The sequence below is a fragment of the Rhineura floridana genome, chromosome 1 (genome assembly GCF_030035675.1).
Source record: "Rhineura floridana isolate rRhiFlo1 chromosome 1, rRhiFlo1.hap2, whole genome shotgun sequence".
Lineage (NCBI taxonomy): Eukaryota > Metazoa > Chordata > Lepidosauria > Squamata > Rhineuridae > Rhineura > Rhineura floridana.
The window spans coordinates 308,399,269-308,413,173 of NC_084480.1; the positions used below are offsets into that span (position 1 = coordinate 308,399,269).

General features: G+C 43.5%; 1 protein-coding gene across 1 annotated transcript in view; it reads left to right on the plus strand.

The window, feature by feature from the left end:
- TG (thyroglobulin) overlaps nucleotides 1-13,905 on the plus strand; it is a 227,502-nt gene that overhangs the window by 183,752 nt on the left and 29,845 nt on the right. Inside the window, exons 42-43 of the mRNA XM_061611878.1 lie at nucleotides 4,794-4,958; nucleotides 5,301-5,468. Coding sequence (XP_061467862.1) covers nucleotides 4,794-4,958; nucleotides 5,301-5,468 — 333 coding nt within the window. The remainder of the gene's footprint in view (nucleotides 1-4,793; nucleotides 4,959-5,300; nucleotides 5,469-13,905) is intronic.

A 13,905-nucleotide genomic window follows, 5' to 3' on the forward strand; every position in this document is an offset into this window, starting at 1 on the left:
TATTTAATTGTTAATTGTGGTGTTTTATAATGTGCCTAGAACAGCCTGACCTTTATTTAACCTAGAGAAACAGAGCTTGTGGTTGTGTTTAAGGAAGACTAAAGCTGCCCTTTTTAGCAAAGACTGAGCTGACTCTCTCCCTGCTTGCGGGCTTCCCCCGGCACCTGGTTGGCCACTGTGAGAACAGGATGCTGGACTAGATGGGCCACTGGCCTGATCCAGCAGGCTCTTCTTATGTTCTTATGTTCTTTTCCTTTTTTGTATTCAAACACTATTTATGATGTTTTAAAGAAATGTTGCAAAATGCTTAGAGACACCCCCCCAAAATAAGTAGTATATAAATTGCATGAATAAATATATAAATGTGAGCTCCTTAAATCGAACCTTAAAACTTATTGGGTAGTCATTGTAGCTAATATCTGATTGGCACATTGTGCTTCAATTGCTGTGCACCAACCAATATTCTGGCAGCTGCACTTTGTACCAACTGTCTTTAAAGGCATGTAGAGAGCATTGCAGTAGCCAAGTGTGAGTGAAACTATGGCAGAAATAAACTAAAGATGGGGGAGAAATTCTTTTTAGTTTGCATATAAAGGTGAACCTGTCAGATTTGACCTTTCTGAAACAGCACATTTATTTATTTATTTATTTAATTACGCTTTTAAAACGCCCTATAGCAACAAGCTGTCAGGGCGGTGTACAGCAAAATAAAACCACATTTAAAAACGAACAAGTGTGGATTAAAACATACAATATAAAACATATTTAAAAACAAAATTAAAATACGAATAAAATAAAAATACAGTTACAGTTAAGTTTAAAATAAAATTAAATTTAAGTTTAAAATGCCTGGGCGAAGAGGTAGGTTTTTACCTGGCGCCGAAAAGATAACAAAGAAGGCGCCAGGCGTATCTCATCTGGGAGGGCATTCCATAATTCCATGAGCTGAAACACAGACGTCCTTCAAAATTCAAAACTTCTCTGAATTGTGCTGTGCAGTTTTACAGCCAAAATTGCATATGCTGTTGTAAAGTGCATATATTGGTGAAAAGCACATCCAAAATGCATAATATTAGGGCACATTGCTTTGCAAAAATATGTATATTAGGCAAAAATATGTATATTAGGCAAAATAGCATATAAACATGTGTATATTAGGAGAAATTTACACTAAAATGGTGATGAATTCCATTAAGCCTTTTTTAAAAAATAAAAAATTGCAAACTGTTGTGGAAATGTAGAGAACTGAACTTAAGAATAAAAATATCAGCAACTGCAAGGAACTGAATTTAACAGATTCACTCATGCCTATGAACAACTGAAGCCAGATCTGCTTTCTTCAAGTAAGGCTGCAGTTTGTGCAACAACCTTGACATGGTGCTGGACCTTTCTACCGCTGCTGCTTCCCTGATGGTTCTTTGACTTGGCATGGAGAGTTCCCAGAGCAACCTATGCCACTGCAGGGAACGGGAAGCCATTTCGTGAAACTCTCCACGCCTTACGGAACAGCCGCAGGGAGAGCTATAGCTCTGGGTAAGACACCTTGCGGAGCCTCCTCTGGCTGTTTTTGTGTGATAAAGTAATGTGCAGGCCAAGCCTTGGCCATGTCCAGTGTTCTCTGGGTCACACCCACTGTCTCTAAATGAGTCAGAGTCAAATGTGGCTCCCTTTTTCTTTTCAAGATTTCTAAAATAGTTTTCTTATAAGGCAGACAGTTAAAGGGCAGAATCCTTGGACAGCAGAAAACTAAGTGGCCCACTGGGAGTCATTCAAATCTGGTGAGAGTGCAGGACTGACTCAGCGTCTCTTTCTAATTATATTTGGAAACCAATTATATCCATAACCAAAAGAAAAAGAAAAAGTATTGGACCTAAGGGACTTGCCTTATTTACAGCAATGAAGACTCGAGAGCATCTTTAGGGGCATGGGGAGGAAAGAATTTTAAATCAGCTCCCTGATTGTATAAAGCACCCTTTGCCAGTCTGGTGCTATCCAGATGTATTGGACTACAACTCCCATCCACTGCGGATAGTTTCACTGTACTTTATCACACTAGACCAGCCTTTGCCAACGTGGTGCTCTCCAGATGCTGGGCTGGCTGGGGCTGATAGGAGTTGTGGTCCAGAACATCTGGATGGCACCATGTTGGTGAAGGCTGATATAGTGGGATGAAATACAGTGAAACCATCCTCAGTGGATCCTTGTCATTTTATAAAATCTTCATACATACCAAACTTTAAATACACGGAGAGGACAGAGGGCATCAGTCCCCCTTAAGGAGAAACTAGCAGTTACTAGAAACCAGCAGATCCTAAGAACACAAGGTTTCTTTCTTAGTATCCCCACCCCACCCAAAACACAGAGGAGTACGTCCCTAGATGTTTTGGACTCATATCAGTATTGGGACTGGGGTAACATGGCAGTAGTCAAGCCTGGCAGACAGACAGTGTCAGTGGGCTTTTGCCCATGATCCACACCTAACGCTCGGTTTGCTATCCTGAAAGACAGGTGTGACAAGTGTGTCTAAAGCAGTGGTTCCCATTTTTCCCCCACAAACCAACTGAAAATTCCTGGTGGTCTTGGCTCACTGCTTAATTATTTTCCTGCTTGCATAGCACTTGTAATGCTGGATTATTTTAATTATGGTTTTATTGATTCTTTAATTTCTTATATTGTATTTTGTTGTATTACAATTAGCATCCCATAGAATTCAAATTGCAATAAAATAAAATAAAATAAGCAATAAAAATACAATTAAAACCAATATGAATCTTTAATGTGGACGTATTGTGGACCGCCTGAATGAAGCTTGTGGACCACTGGTGGTCCACGGACCACAGTTTGGGAACCAAGGTCTAAAATCAAAAGGCATCAAGGTATGATGCATAAATTCCATCAATATACAGTTACATAGTTATGACATACTTTAGAATGAATGGTCGTATCCTTCCTTTAAATATAGTTATACTAATTAATTTTCTTTTTGATGTGATCAGTGTAGCAGATACTTTCCAGGCAAAGTCAAACATATCCTTGTGCATGCCTTTTGCTTATCTTGCAATTCTTTTTTTGTGTGTGTGGAAAAACAAGTTTCGACAACTCTGAGTGTTAACCAATGTTCCAAATTCAGGATGAGTCATTTGTGAAACCAGCGTTTAACTAATCCTGCCTTGCTATTTTACATCAGATCTTGTCTAGTTATCTTCTGTTGTCTTCATGTCAAGCAAAGATCTCTCTCTAATTAACTGAACAGCATCAGTCTAAATGTAAAGGCATTGTTCTGCCATTCCTATCCAATAGACACTAGATAGACAATGAGTAGAATGTGATGCCATCAGCACCCCCAGACTTTTTAATTAACATTAGATGCTCCTTCCCTTTAGTTATCCCAGAATATAGCCTTTTCTGCCATGAAAGGTTGTCACAGATGCCAGGGCTGACTCCAAACGGCGGCCAGGTGGGGCCATGGCCAAGGGTCCCTGGGGCTACAGGAGGGTCGCCATAAGTCAAAATCGACTTGAAGGCACATAACAACAACACAATTCTCCGCAGGCTCGGTGTTCCATGGAGCACAATTTCTCTAGCTCTCTATCTCAGGGAACGTCAATATATATATAAAAGGTAAAGGTGTCCCCGCACTTATAGTGCGAGTTGTTTCCGACTCTTGGGGTGACGTCTTGCAACGTTTACTAGGCAGACCACATATATGGGGTGGGATTACCAGTTCCTCCCCCGGCCTTTCTTTACCCCCCAGCATATGCCGGATACTCATTTTACCGACCACGGATGGATGGAAGGCTGAGTGGACCTCGACCCCTTTTACCGGAGATTCAACTTCCTCCTTCCGTTGGAATCGAACTCCAGCCGTGAGCAGAGCTTCGGCTGCGTTACCGCCACTTACCACTCTGCGCCACGGAGGATCTGTTGCAGCCTTGCACCTAAAGGGTGGGAACACACTGCATGTTGGAATGCCTGTCACATGAACGGCTGCAGCTAGTGAAAAACTCCTGTAATTTTCCAGGTTCCCAAGCTTGCAAACAGATTATTTCTGGTATTATTTATCCTAAAAATTAGTGCTAGACTTGCACTATATTCCATTAGAATTCCAGAACTTGTACATTGTGTGAAAGATCAAATATAATGCGCAAATTACCACGTAAGAAATCGTTAGAATAACGGAATAAAGTGCAGTGTGAAAACAGCCTGAGAGAACCAAAACTGATGGATTGTTTTCACCCCTACTTCCTGAAACAATATGTGAACTGAATTGCAGCTTTCCTTCCAAATTTGCACTTCTTTGAATTTTGGAAGTCAAGTAATACTCCAGCCAAGTAACGCGTTCAAAAACGCATAGACTAAAGTGTGTACTAAAATGCATGTATTTGTGAAAGTAACATACAGAAATGCTGTTGGAAATTGCTTGCAAAACATGTTTATTGGGCAAAATTGCATACCGCAATGTGTTTATTAGGAGAAATTTGCACTAAACGCTGATGAATTTTCACAAAGACTTTACAAAATTCACAAACTGTGGACTGAATTTAAGACTGGAACAATGAGAAACTGTAATTGACAGGTTTGCTCATCCCTAACAGGAGGGAAAGCAAAGCTCTGACAGACCTTTGAATAAGGGCCAGCATTTGGTGTTCTCTACCATCAGTTGTTTCAAATAGCAGACTGCTTTGTGTAATTGTTCTTTTCTTTCCAGGATTTAATCACTTTTTAAAAGATGCATTGGGGAAGCGCATGGATCCACAGCCAACTTGACTTGGGAGTCTGTTTTCTCTTTTTAGGGCGGCTCTGCTTTCTCTCCAGTGTCAGCGATCAGCCAGGAGAAAGCACGGACACAAGCTGCCGTTTTGGCTCGCGAACTTGGCTGCCCTTCAGCCAGCAGCGAAGAAACTGCATCCTGCCTCCGCCAGTTGCCAGCCAAAGTCCTCAACGATGCACAAACCAGGGTATGCCTATTTCTTGTTTTGGTAGCATAGCTCAAAATGTGTACATTGCAGAGGTCGACTCTCTGCAACCATCACGGGGCAGAAAGAAAATGTTTGCCATTTAGATCTTTCATTTTGTTTGGATAAATATTGGCCTTGAGTCTGGGAAATTAGGATGGGCTAGGGAAGAAGGAAAGGTAAACATGTAATTTAATATAATTGGCATAGAGTGATGGAGGAAAAAATCAAGTTTGTTTGCATTTTAACTTCTTAATTCGCTCTTCTTGAACCAAAACATGAAATAAAACACAGCTATCCTTCAAAAGTTGCACTTCTCCAAATTTCTCTCTGCTCACATTGTAGCTTCTGGCTATAAGTGGGCCGTTCCAGTACTGGAGCCCAGTGGTTGATGGATTCTACCTCCAGGAACCTCTCACTGCAGCCCTGCAACGTTCTCAACCTTTGAAGGTGGACCTGCTCATTGGAAGTGCTCAACAAGATGGGTTGATCAACCGAGCAATGGCAATTAAGGTAGGTAGCGAGCTGTGTTGGAATCTTACCTGAAAGCATGAAGAAAGCCTGACTGAAGAGGTGGCCTTGTCAGGAGGATACACAGCCTCTGTTGACAGAGAACCACACATTGGTGTAAAAGTTATGTGTTTCCTCTATGGCTCCTTGATGACATCATTGACGGTTGCTAGCAGCAAAACACAGGAGGAAGAGCAATAGCTCAGTGGGAGAGCACATGCGCTGCATGCAAAAGAGCCCAGATTCAGTCCTTAGCGTTTCCATCCAAGTAGGGTTGGGAGAAACCCTTGCCTGAAACCCTGGAGAGCCACTGATGGATCAAGGTGGACCAAGGCAGCTTCCCATGAAACAACACAAGCAAGTCAGGCTAAATCTTAGGAGGAGGAAGAACTTGACATAGCACTGCTGCTTCATACACAGAGCATTACTCATAGTTAAATTTACTCTTTAGAATCCACTAGGCAGCCAACTTACCCCTTTTCAATCCTTTTGTTCTTGGATCGTATTTGAAAAAGGCCTTTGGGTGGTAGCTTGCTGTCAGGGTCAAATCACATGTCACAATCCAAAACACCCCTGCAGACGTGCATTTGATAATCTGCAGCAGGAAAAGCCACTGGACGGGCAATTTGGAGGTGGGGGGAGAGTGGACAGGACAAGAGGTCAGTGTTAGGGCTGAGCAGAAACTTCGCAGATGAAAACTTGTGACTCAAATTTGGGGGTTATGGGCAGGGGAGGTGGCATGGGGATCAACGCCTGCTGTCAATTTCCAGGGGCAGGGGGTTCAAAACTCCAGGGGGGAGGATTAATTTCTGCTGCCCAGAGCTCCTTCTGGGGGCTGCCAATTAGCAATGGCTATTTCCCTATTCCAAAAGTCCACTGGAGCGATGCAACGTAAGGGTGTAGTGCCACTTTTACGGAGGCTTCCAGGGCTAAAATGGTGACCCCCAAATCCCAATAAAAGCAATGCTACATGTAGCATCACTCTTGGAAGCTTTTGGGAAAGGAAAATGGCAACCAGCAGCTGGTGGAAGAATCCAGACTGGGGGAGAACCATATGTGACACCTTGAGCTCCTTGGAGGAAAGGTCAGACGTAAACATAATAATGATCAATTTTGTGTCCCAGTGTTTAAAATGCCCCCACTTTCGTAGCCTGTGAATTGGACTGTGAAAGGGGGTGTTTGTTTGTTGCTCAAAATTTGTTATGTATGTTTGGTTTATATATTATTTTACGTGTATTTCTTCTTAATTGGTTTCTGGATTTTAGCCGTATTTCATTTACAGTTTTATCTGTACCCTGCTTGGAGATCTCATTGATCCAAGTGGTTTATAAATCTTCTAAACAAAGTGCCTTTTGCCACTTCCAGTTTGGCCCCATTGAGAGTGACTCTTCCTGTTGTAATAGGGCCAGCTTGTTGCACAAGCACAAGGAGGTGCCTTATACAGAGTCAGACCATTGGACCATCTAGCTCGTCTACTCTGACTGGCAGCAGCTCTTCACGTTTTCAGACAGGGAGTCTTTTTCCCACCCTCCCTGGACACGCCAGGGATTGAACCTGGGACCTTCTGCATGCAAAGTAGATGTTCTACCACCAAGCTGTGGCCCTTCCCTTAAATTTGTCTGGAATGACCTGTTAATGTGTCTGTAATGTGTGGTTTTGGACCCCAGTGCCTGCAGCCTTTCTGGCAAGCAAATCCCACAGGATACTGCTTTGGCCTAAGGACTGTAATCCCAGGCCTGCTCTTAGAGACGTGGACAGTGTCACAAAGAGCCCCAGGCCTTCGCCTGTGCAATGGCTGAATGGGGAACCGTGTTTTTCAAATTAAGATAACAAGAAACAAAATGTTTGCGAATGTGCTAAAGTATTGAGGAGGCAGGCAGTTCTGAAAGTGTTCCTTCCTCACAAAGACCAGCAGCCGTTCCCTTTTTGTTTGGCCTTTTCATCTCAGCATCCTGGTTGATGTAGCTCTTCTTCCGTTCCCCGCCTTCTCTTTTTTACGGTTAGGCACCCTATGCTGACCTGCTGCTAATTATCACCAATTTTACTCCATGTGATTGTCTGCCTCTGACTCAGCAGATGAAAAGACTGTCTCTTGGTTGCTCTGAAATGTCACTAGCAGCCCACTCTTTTTCTTCCAGTTCCTTCCCTTCTTCCAGGGGACTGTGAACAACTGAGATCACATAATTGCTTATATAGACTGACACGTTTATGTCCGCACAGAAGCAGCACTGGTAGCCCTGAAATTCCATGCTTTTTCCCCAAGGTATGACTGCACCAGTTCATTTTCATGTCGACACCTCATTGCTTTGCCTTGCACCCTTTCTGGCTCAAGACAAAAAGAGAAATGACAGCAGGTCCTTGAGCCATGATATGAGCTGGACATTCTTCTGACTTTGTAAACAGAATAGCTATACTTGCCAGTGAATCAAACACCAGTTCAGCTGTCGTTTTGCCTTCCTCCTCATATCTTGCACTGGCAGCTCATTTGCACCTTTCATTTTAAAGCATTGGGTGTATTTCTATCAATACATTTGTCATTGTCACCATTATTTTTTGAAGAAAAACAGTGGGTGGTCCCCCACCCAAAATGCAATCTTCACCTGGGATGGGAAAATGGTAGTGATGTCATAGGCGCCAACCAATCAGGACTGTCTACTGACCTTTTTTCCCATCATTCCTAGAGAGGAAAGGTACCTTTTGGACAGAGTACCCCACATCAGTCCCCCTTTTCTAAAGATGTAATATCAGTCTCTGGTTATGCCTCACTTCCTGATTTCTTTGAATGAAAGTGCCTTATGAAAGTGATTCTAACCTTTGTGGTTAATTTGGAGAACTAATGTCTCTCATTCAGAACTCTCCTCTTTCCCCTTTAAGTATAGCCTTTCCCCCCTTGAAATACATATGATATATATATTATTTAACAGAATTTGTATACTCCTTGATAGTAGAATCACAGAATAGTAGAGTTGGAAGGGGCCATCGAGTACAACCCCTTGCTCAGTGCAGGAATCCAACTTAAAGCAACTTAAAAGTAGAAAACCTTTAAGTGGTTTACAAGTATTTGACAAATGTCAGAGGTGCAGAGACTGAATCCCTGCCTTGCATCCCTTCAGTTGCCAGTTCAGAGCCCCTTCCAGGCTCAAGTCCTGATAACGGCTCACCCATTCAAATGCACAGTGAAAACCATTCAAGGCTGGCAAGCAAAGAAGGTGTATATAAGTGCTGTATTTGGTTTTCTCGGAGTTTGATTTTTGGTCCAATGGTTGTCTTTGGGAGTGGGTTGAAGTTCCCACTCGCTCAAAGGCTAAGTCATCCTCTGTGAGGCATCACTTTTTTCCATGATGGGAGCGAGCACACTGTAGCCTGTGCTGTGCTGATGGCCTCCGTGGAAAGTGGCGACTGTTACTTTTAAAGGAGCCCATTCACAACATAGTCCATAGTAGGATCCTCCCTTACCTGTTGGGAAAAGCCATTTGCCAAATGTGGGAAGGAGATCGTGATGCAGATAATCTCCCGTAAAGCAACAGTTGCCACATCAAGGTAGGCAAATATATTTCACCTCTATTCATGCGCCCCCCTCCCCAAATCAATGAAATGGGGAGCTTTTTTTGCAGCGGGTGAAAGGTTTCACTGAAAGTCTCCCCCTCTGCCCCCAAAAAGTCAGCAGTGAAGGCTGGTTCATTAGGGTGAATGGTGCAGTGCCCCACTAATCTCAGTCTGCTCACCATTCAGTCCCCACTTGTCTGCCTTCATACTTACATCCGGCCCAGGAGGTGGTGCTGTCTTTCAGCTTCCACCTCCTCAGTCTCGGTGTTGCCTATTGTAGGCTCACCAAGGAGCAGAATGAAGACAAAACCAGAAGGAGTTGGTTCCGTCTGTCATTGGCTCTGGCTCTGCCTCCTGTTGGCCTCCCAGTTCCAGTGATCACCAGCCATCACTGTTAGTCTGCATGACTCATTCCTTTTTTCCCTGTCTTAATCCTAATTCATATGAATATTTTGGGGGGAAAACATTGCTATTATTCCCCCCTTCCTCTCCCCACTAGCTTGATGTCTTATACTGGACTGTGGAAATATTTTCAAACTTTTCTGATGCAAACCAGACGCAGTGCATCTAAAATAACCCATCCAGAATAAGGCCTTGTTCTCACCAACAGTGGATGAAAATTCTCCTTTTGCAGTCTTCCCATGGGCATCAGGTTGGCCACTGTGAGAACAGGATGCTGGATTAGATGGGCCATTGGCCTGATCCAGCAACCAGGCTCTTACGTTCTTAAGCAATAAACATGGGACTGTCAGGACTGGACCAAGACATTTTGCTGCCAGAGTCACCATAGTCATTTATCATACCCAAGACTGACCATGTTTTTCTGACATATGATGCAGAAAATCCCCCAAGAGCCTTCATGGCAGTAAACATAATAAATTAAATAACTTACAGTTTGCTGCCCTTTCATAATACCAGTGGAGGCTGGTCCATTAAGACAAGCGGGGCACTGTCCCACCAGCCTCCGTCTGCCTTCAACCAGCTGCCACCTACCGGCCTGCCTTCTTCCTCACATTCAGTCCAGGGGGTGGCCCTGCCTGTCTGCGTCCTCCTTCGTAGTCTCAGTGCTGCCCTTGTGGAACTCAGCAGGGAGGAAGAGGAGGCCAAAATTAGAATTAGTTGGCTCTGGCTTCACTTCCTGTTGGCCTCTCTGCCTTCTGGCCTACCAGTTCCAATTTACATCAGCAGCCACTGCATAACGATAAAATCCAAAATCAGCTGCCTGAGGTGGCTGCCTCACTTCGCCTAATGATAGGGCCAGCCCTGGGTCTGGATTCACTGTGCCACTTCAGGTGGGGGTTCATTAAATGCTCCTCCATGCATTCTCTGAATACGGATATCAACTGAAAGGCTTCTAGCCCAACCCTCTCCCCGATATGTGTGGGACAAGAAAAGGGGAGAAATTTGGTTTGGTTCACATTTTAATATGAACCTATTTCATTGTCACTTCTCAAAACCATGTGTAAACCCAAGGTTGTACATCACCTTGGGATATTTTATATGAAAGTGGAGTATATAAATGTTTAAATAAATAAAAACAAAGCAAAACACAGCTATCTCTTCTGAGTTTTGCAAGATAGTTCTCCAAACAAAAATGGATGTATTAATGGGAAGTATGCATAAAAATGCATATATTCATGAAAAATTACATTACAAATTGATGATATTAGAGAAAATTGCTTGCAAAAATGTGTATAGTAGGAGAAATGCACATTAAAATATGGGTAAAATTTAGTGAGGATTTTTTCTTACAAATAAACAAAAATTGCAAACTGATGCAGGAATGTGGCAAACTGAACTTAAGATTGGAAAAATGAGACAGCAAGAGAAACCAAAATTGACAGATTTATCTATCCCGATTGCAGAGCTTGGAAAAGTTACTTTTTTGAACTACAACTCCCATCAGCCCAACCCAGTGGCCATGCTGGCTTGGGCTGATGGGAGTTGTAGTTCAAAAAAGTAACTTTTCCAAGCTCTGCCCGATTGTGGGTTCCCCTTCCTTCATTCCTTCATGTGACATCCTGTTAGCAGTCTAAAGCATTACATGCAAAACACATGCTTACCACAAGTGGCCTGCCATTGGCCAGTGAGGCCTAAACATCATCCATGATTATGAGTGTACAAATTGAGCCCTTTAAAAAAAATCTATTGTTTTGTTTTTGAGTCAGGCCAAAGATAAGAAACAAAGCAGGTTTGTGTTTTAGATGTCTCTGGAAAGATTTGGAAAGAGATTATTCCAAATAAGTTCTTGATCCAGTAACAAGTCTACTGCCAACAAGGTGATGCAGAGGGAATGCTCAGATTTCCAGCTTTTCAGGAAATGACTCTATAGCCAGTTCGGGGGTGGGAGAAATCTACTCTTTAAAAACAGACAGTAAAGAAAATTTATTTCAAAGCACATGATTCTTTAGAAGATGAAAAATGTCTTCCAAAAACTCTTGGCTCTTTCCAGAATGGGATGGATGGTTGACATCTTTCATTGTTTCAGGCTAGATTTAGGAATGATTAATTCAATTATTGGCACATTCAGACAATCTATTTATAGAGCATTCATCCTGACTTGTTTGCAGTGGGATTAGACAGTGTGGGCTATTTTATGAACTTTCATTCTGATTCATTTGTGGGGAAGTTAAATAATGCCGCGTAGCGTCACACTTTCCACTTCATTTCCCCATCACTTTCCTTATCACAAAAAGTCTGATCTTTGGGAGAAATTGATTTGCTGCCCAATTGGGCTCTCCAAGGAGGCAAGAAGACTCCCCATCATAAGCACAAGTGAGGGCAGCACAAGGGCAGTATCCAGAGTCAGTCCCAAGTCAGAGTCCAGAGTCTACCTCAAAAACAAGGGGATCAGGCAAGAATCAGGGTCAGAAGCCAAGCAGTCTGTAAGCAATGAAGGTTAGGGGCAAGGCAGGAGACAGGTCCAGGGTTCACAGGCAATCTTTAGCTGGGTCAGGTACAGAGCTGGCGCACACACACATTGTTTCAGCAGCCCTTCCAGCCTACCACTGGGGTTTTTGTGCTGGAGCTGCTGCTCTACACCCCAAACCTCAGCTGACTCCCACTGATCACCTGCAACCAGACCTTTACTCCTGAGGAGTCCAAGCCTGTAGTCAGACACTCCTCCGGGTGGGCCAGTCTCCATCTGGCATCAGAGGCAACGCCTCTCCCCTGAGCTTGAGGGCTGTTCACCCTCGATGTCAGAGGAAGAACATGCCCCAGGTGCAGACGACCTGTCCTGGACCTCATGATAGGACCCTGGCCCCTAGACCTCAGATGGAATCTGAGCCAGGGCTGGGTCCAAGACCAGAACCTCCTGGTCTTCTTCCCCTGATGAGGACTCCCCTGGCTGGGACCTGACAAAGAGCTCCAAATCAGATTTAATTGCACAACCAGAATTTGCTGGTATGTGATTGAATCCCACCTGAAAATAGTGGCAGTCTAGAAACACCCTTCTTGTGGCTCCTAGAGAGTTTCATCCACACTTATGTGCAGCAATAGGATCATCGCAGGCTCCATTAACCTGAAAGTACCCCAGCCAGCTACGGCAGTCCTAATAGATAGGGCTATATATGTATTCCAGAATAGCACTGTACAAGGCCAGAAACGGATACTGAAAAGTTGTTATTCTGAGAATCAGTTTGTTTTAAAGCAAGGCTCTATCCAGGAAACCTGTGAAAAGAGGTGAGCCTCTGGTGAAGCCCAACAAGCTGAAGTTTGGCAGGAAGTCAAGTCAACCAGGGGATGTTCTTTGTGTGCTATGCATAGCTCTTTGACTCCATCCCATGAACAGCATAGGTCATTTTGTTATTGGTCCTATTCAAGGTTTTGTAACTGGACAACTCGGGACCAGGTTACTTGAAACAATGCCTCCCCGACATATAGTCCTGCCCATTCACTCCTTTCTTTGGAGGAAGCCCTGTTAGTTGTGCTGTGGTCTGGAGAAGTTAATCTTGTGGCAACTTGGAAAAGGGCCTTCTCTGTGGTGGTGCCCAGATTATGGAACGATCTCCCTTCTGACATATGGCAAACACTGACTGTAATGTGCTTCTGCTGGCTGTTGAAAACAACATATTCACTTGCCTAGGCCAGAGATGGGAAACCTCAGGACTGGGGGACAAATGAGGCCCTCCAGGCTTCTCTGTTTGGCCCTTGGGCTCTCTCCAGGCCTGTTTCACATCCTCCTTGAGTGCCTGGAATGTGTCCTTGAATTCTGATAATGCTTCTAGTTTTACTGGATGGAGGATACAGAGGGGTGTGTGAGTGTGTGTGCACATAGAAACTAGCCTACTTTACAAAGGTAAAATGTATATTTGTGGGTCTGCCCACTTTTGCCTCTGGATGTCCCTGGCATTGGTATGTGGCTCCCAGAAAATTGCCCAAGATAAAATGTGGCCCCTAGGCTGAAAGGTTCCCTAGCCCTAAGTGTTTCCTGGCTTCTGATCCCAGTTTTAAAAATTCTTGGCAACTGGATTTACGATGTTCTATATGTTTCCTGAACTGTTTTTACCTTGATTGTAGACTGCCTTAGAATTATTTCTTAATGAAAGATGGTATAAAAATACCTTTAAATAAATAAAATAAAGAGCGCATCCCAGGTCTGATTCACATATGGAATATGGGGTTTTTTTATCGGAGGAAGCTAGTCTGGTACATAGAATCTCAAAATATAATGGTCCTAGCTGACATAATGAGAAACCATTTTTCCCAACTATGTGAATAAGTCTCAGCAAACCTTGAGCTCACATGCTCACCCTTCCCCTCCTTTTTCACACCTGCAAGGAGATAAGAAGTGTCAACATCCAGTTTTAAACCACAGTTCCCAGTGATGTCTGAATGCAGGGAACTGTGGTTTGTTTAGGGAAAAGATTAGTGAGACCAAGTTGGGATCAAA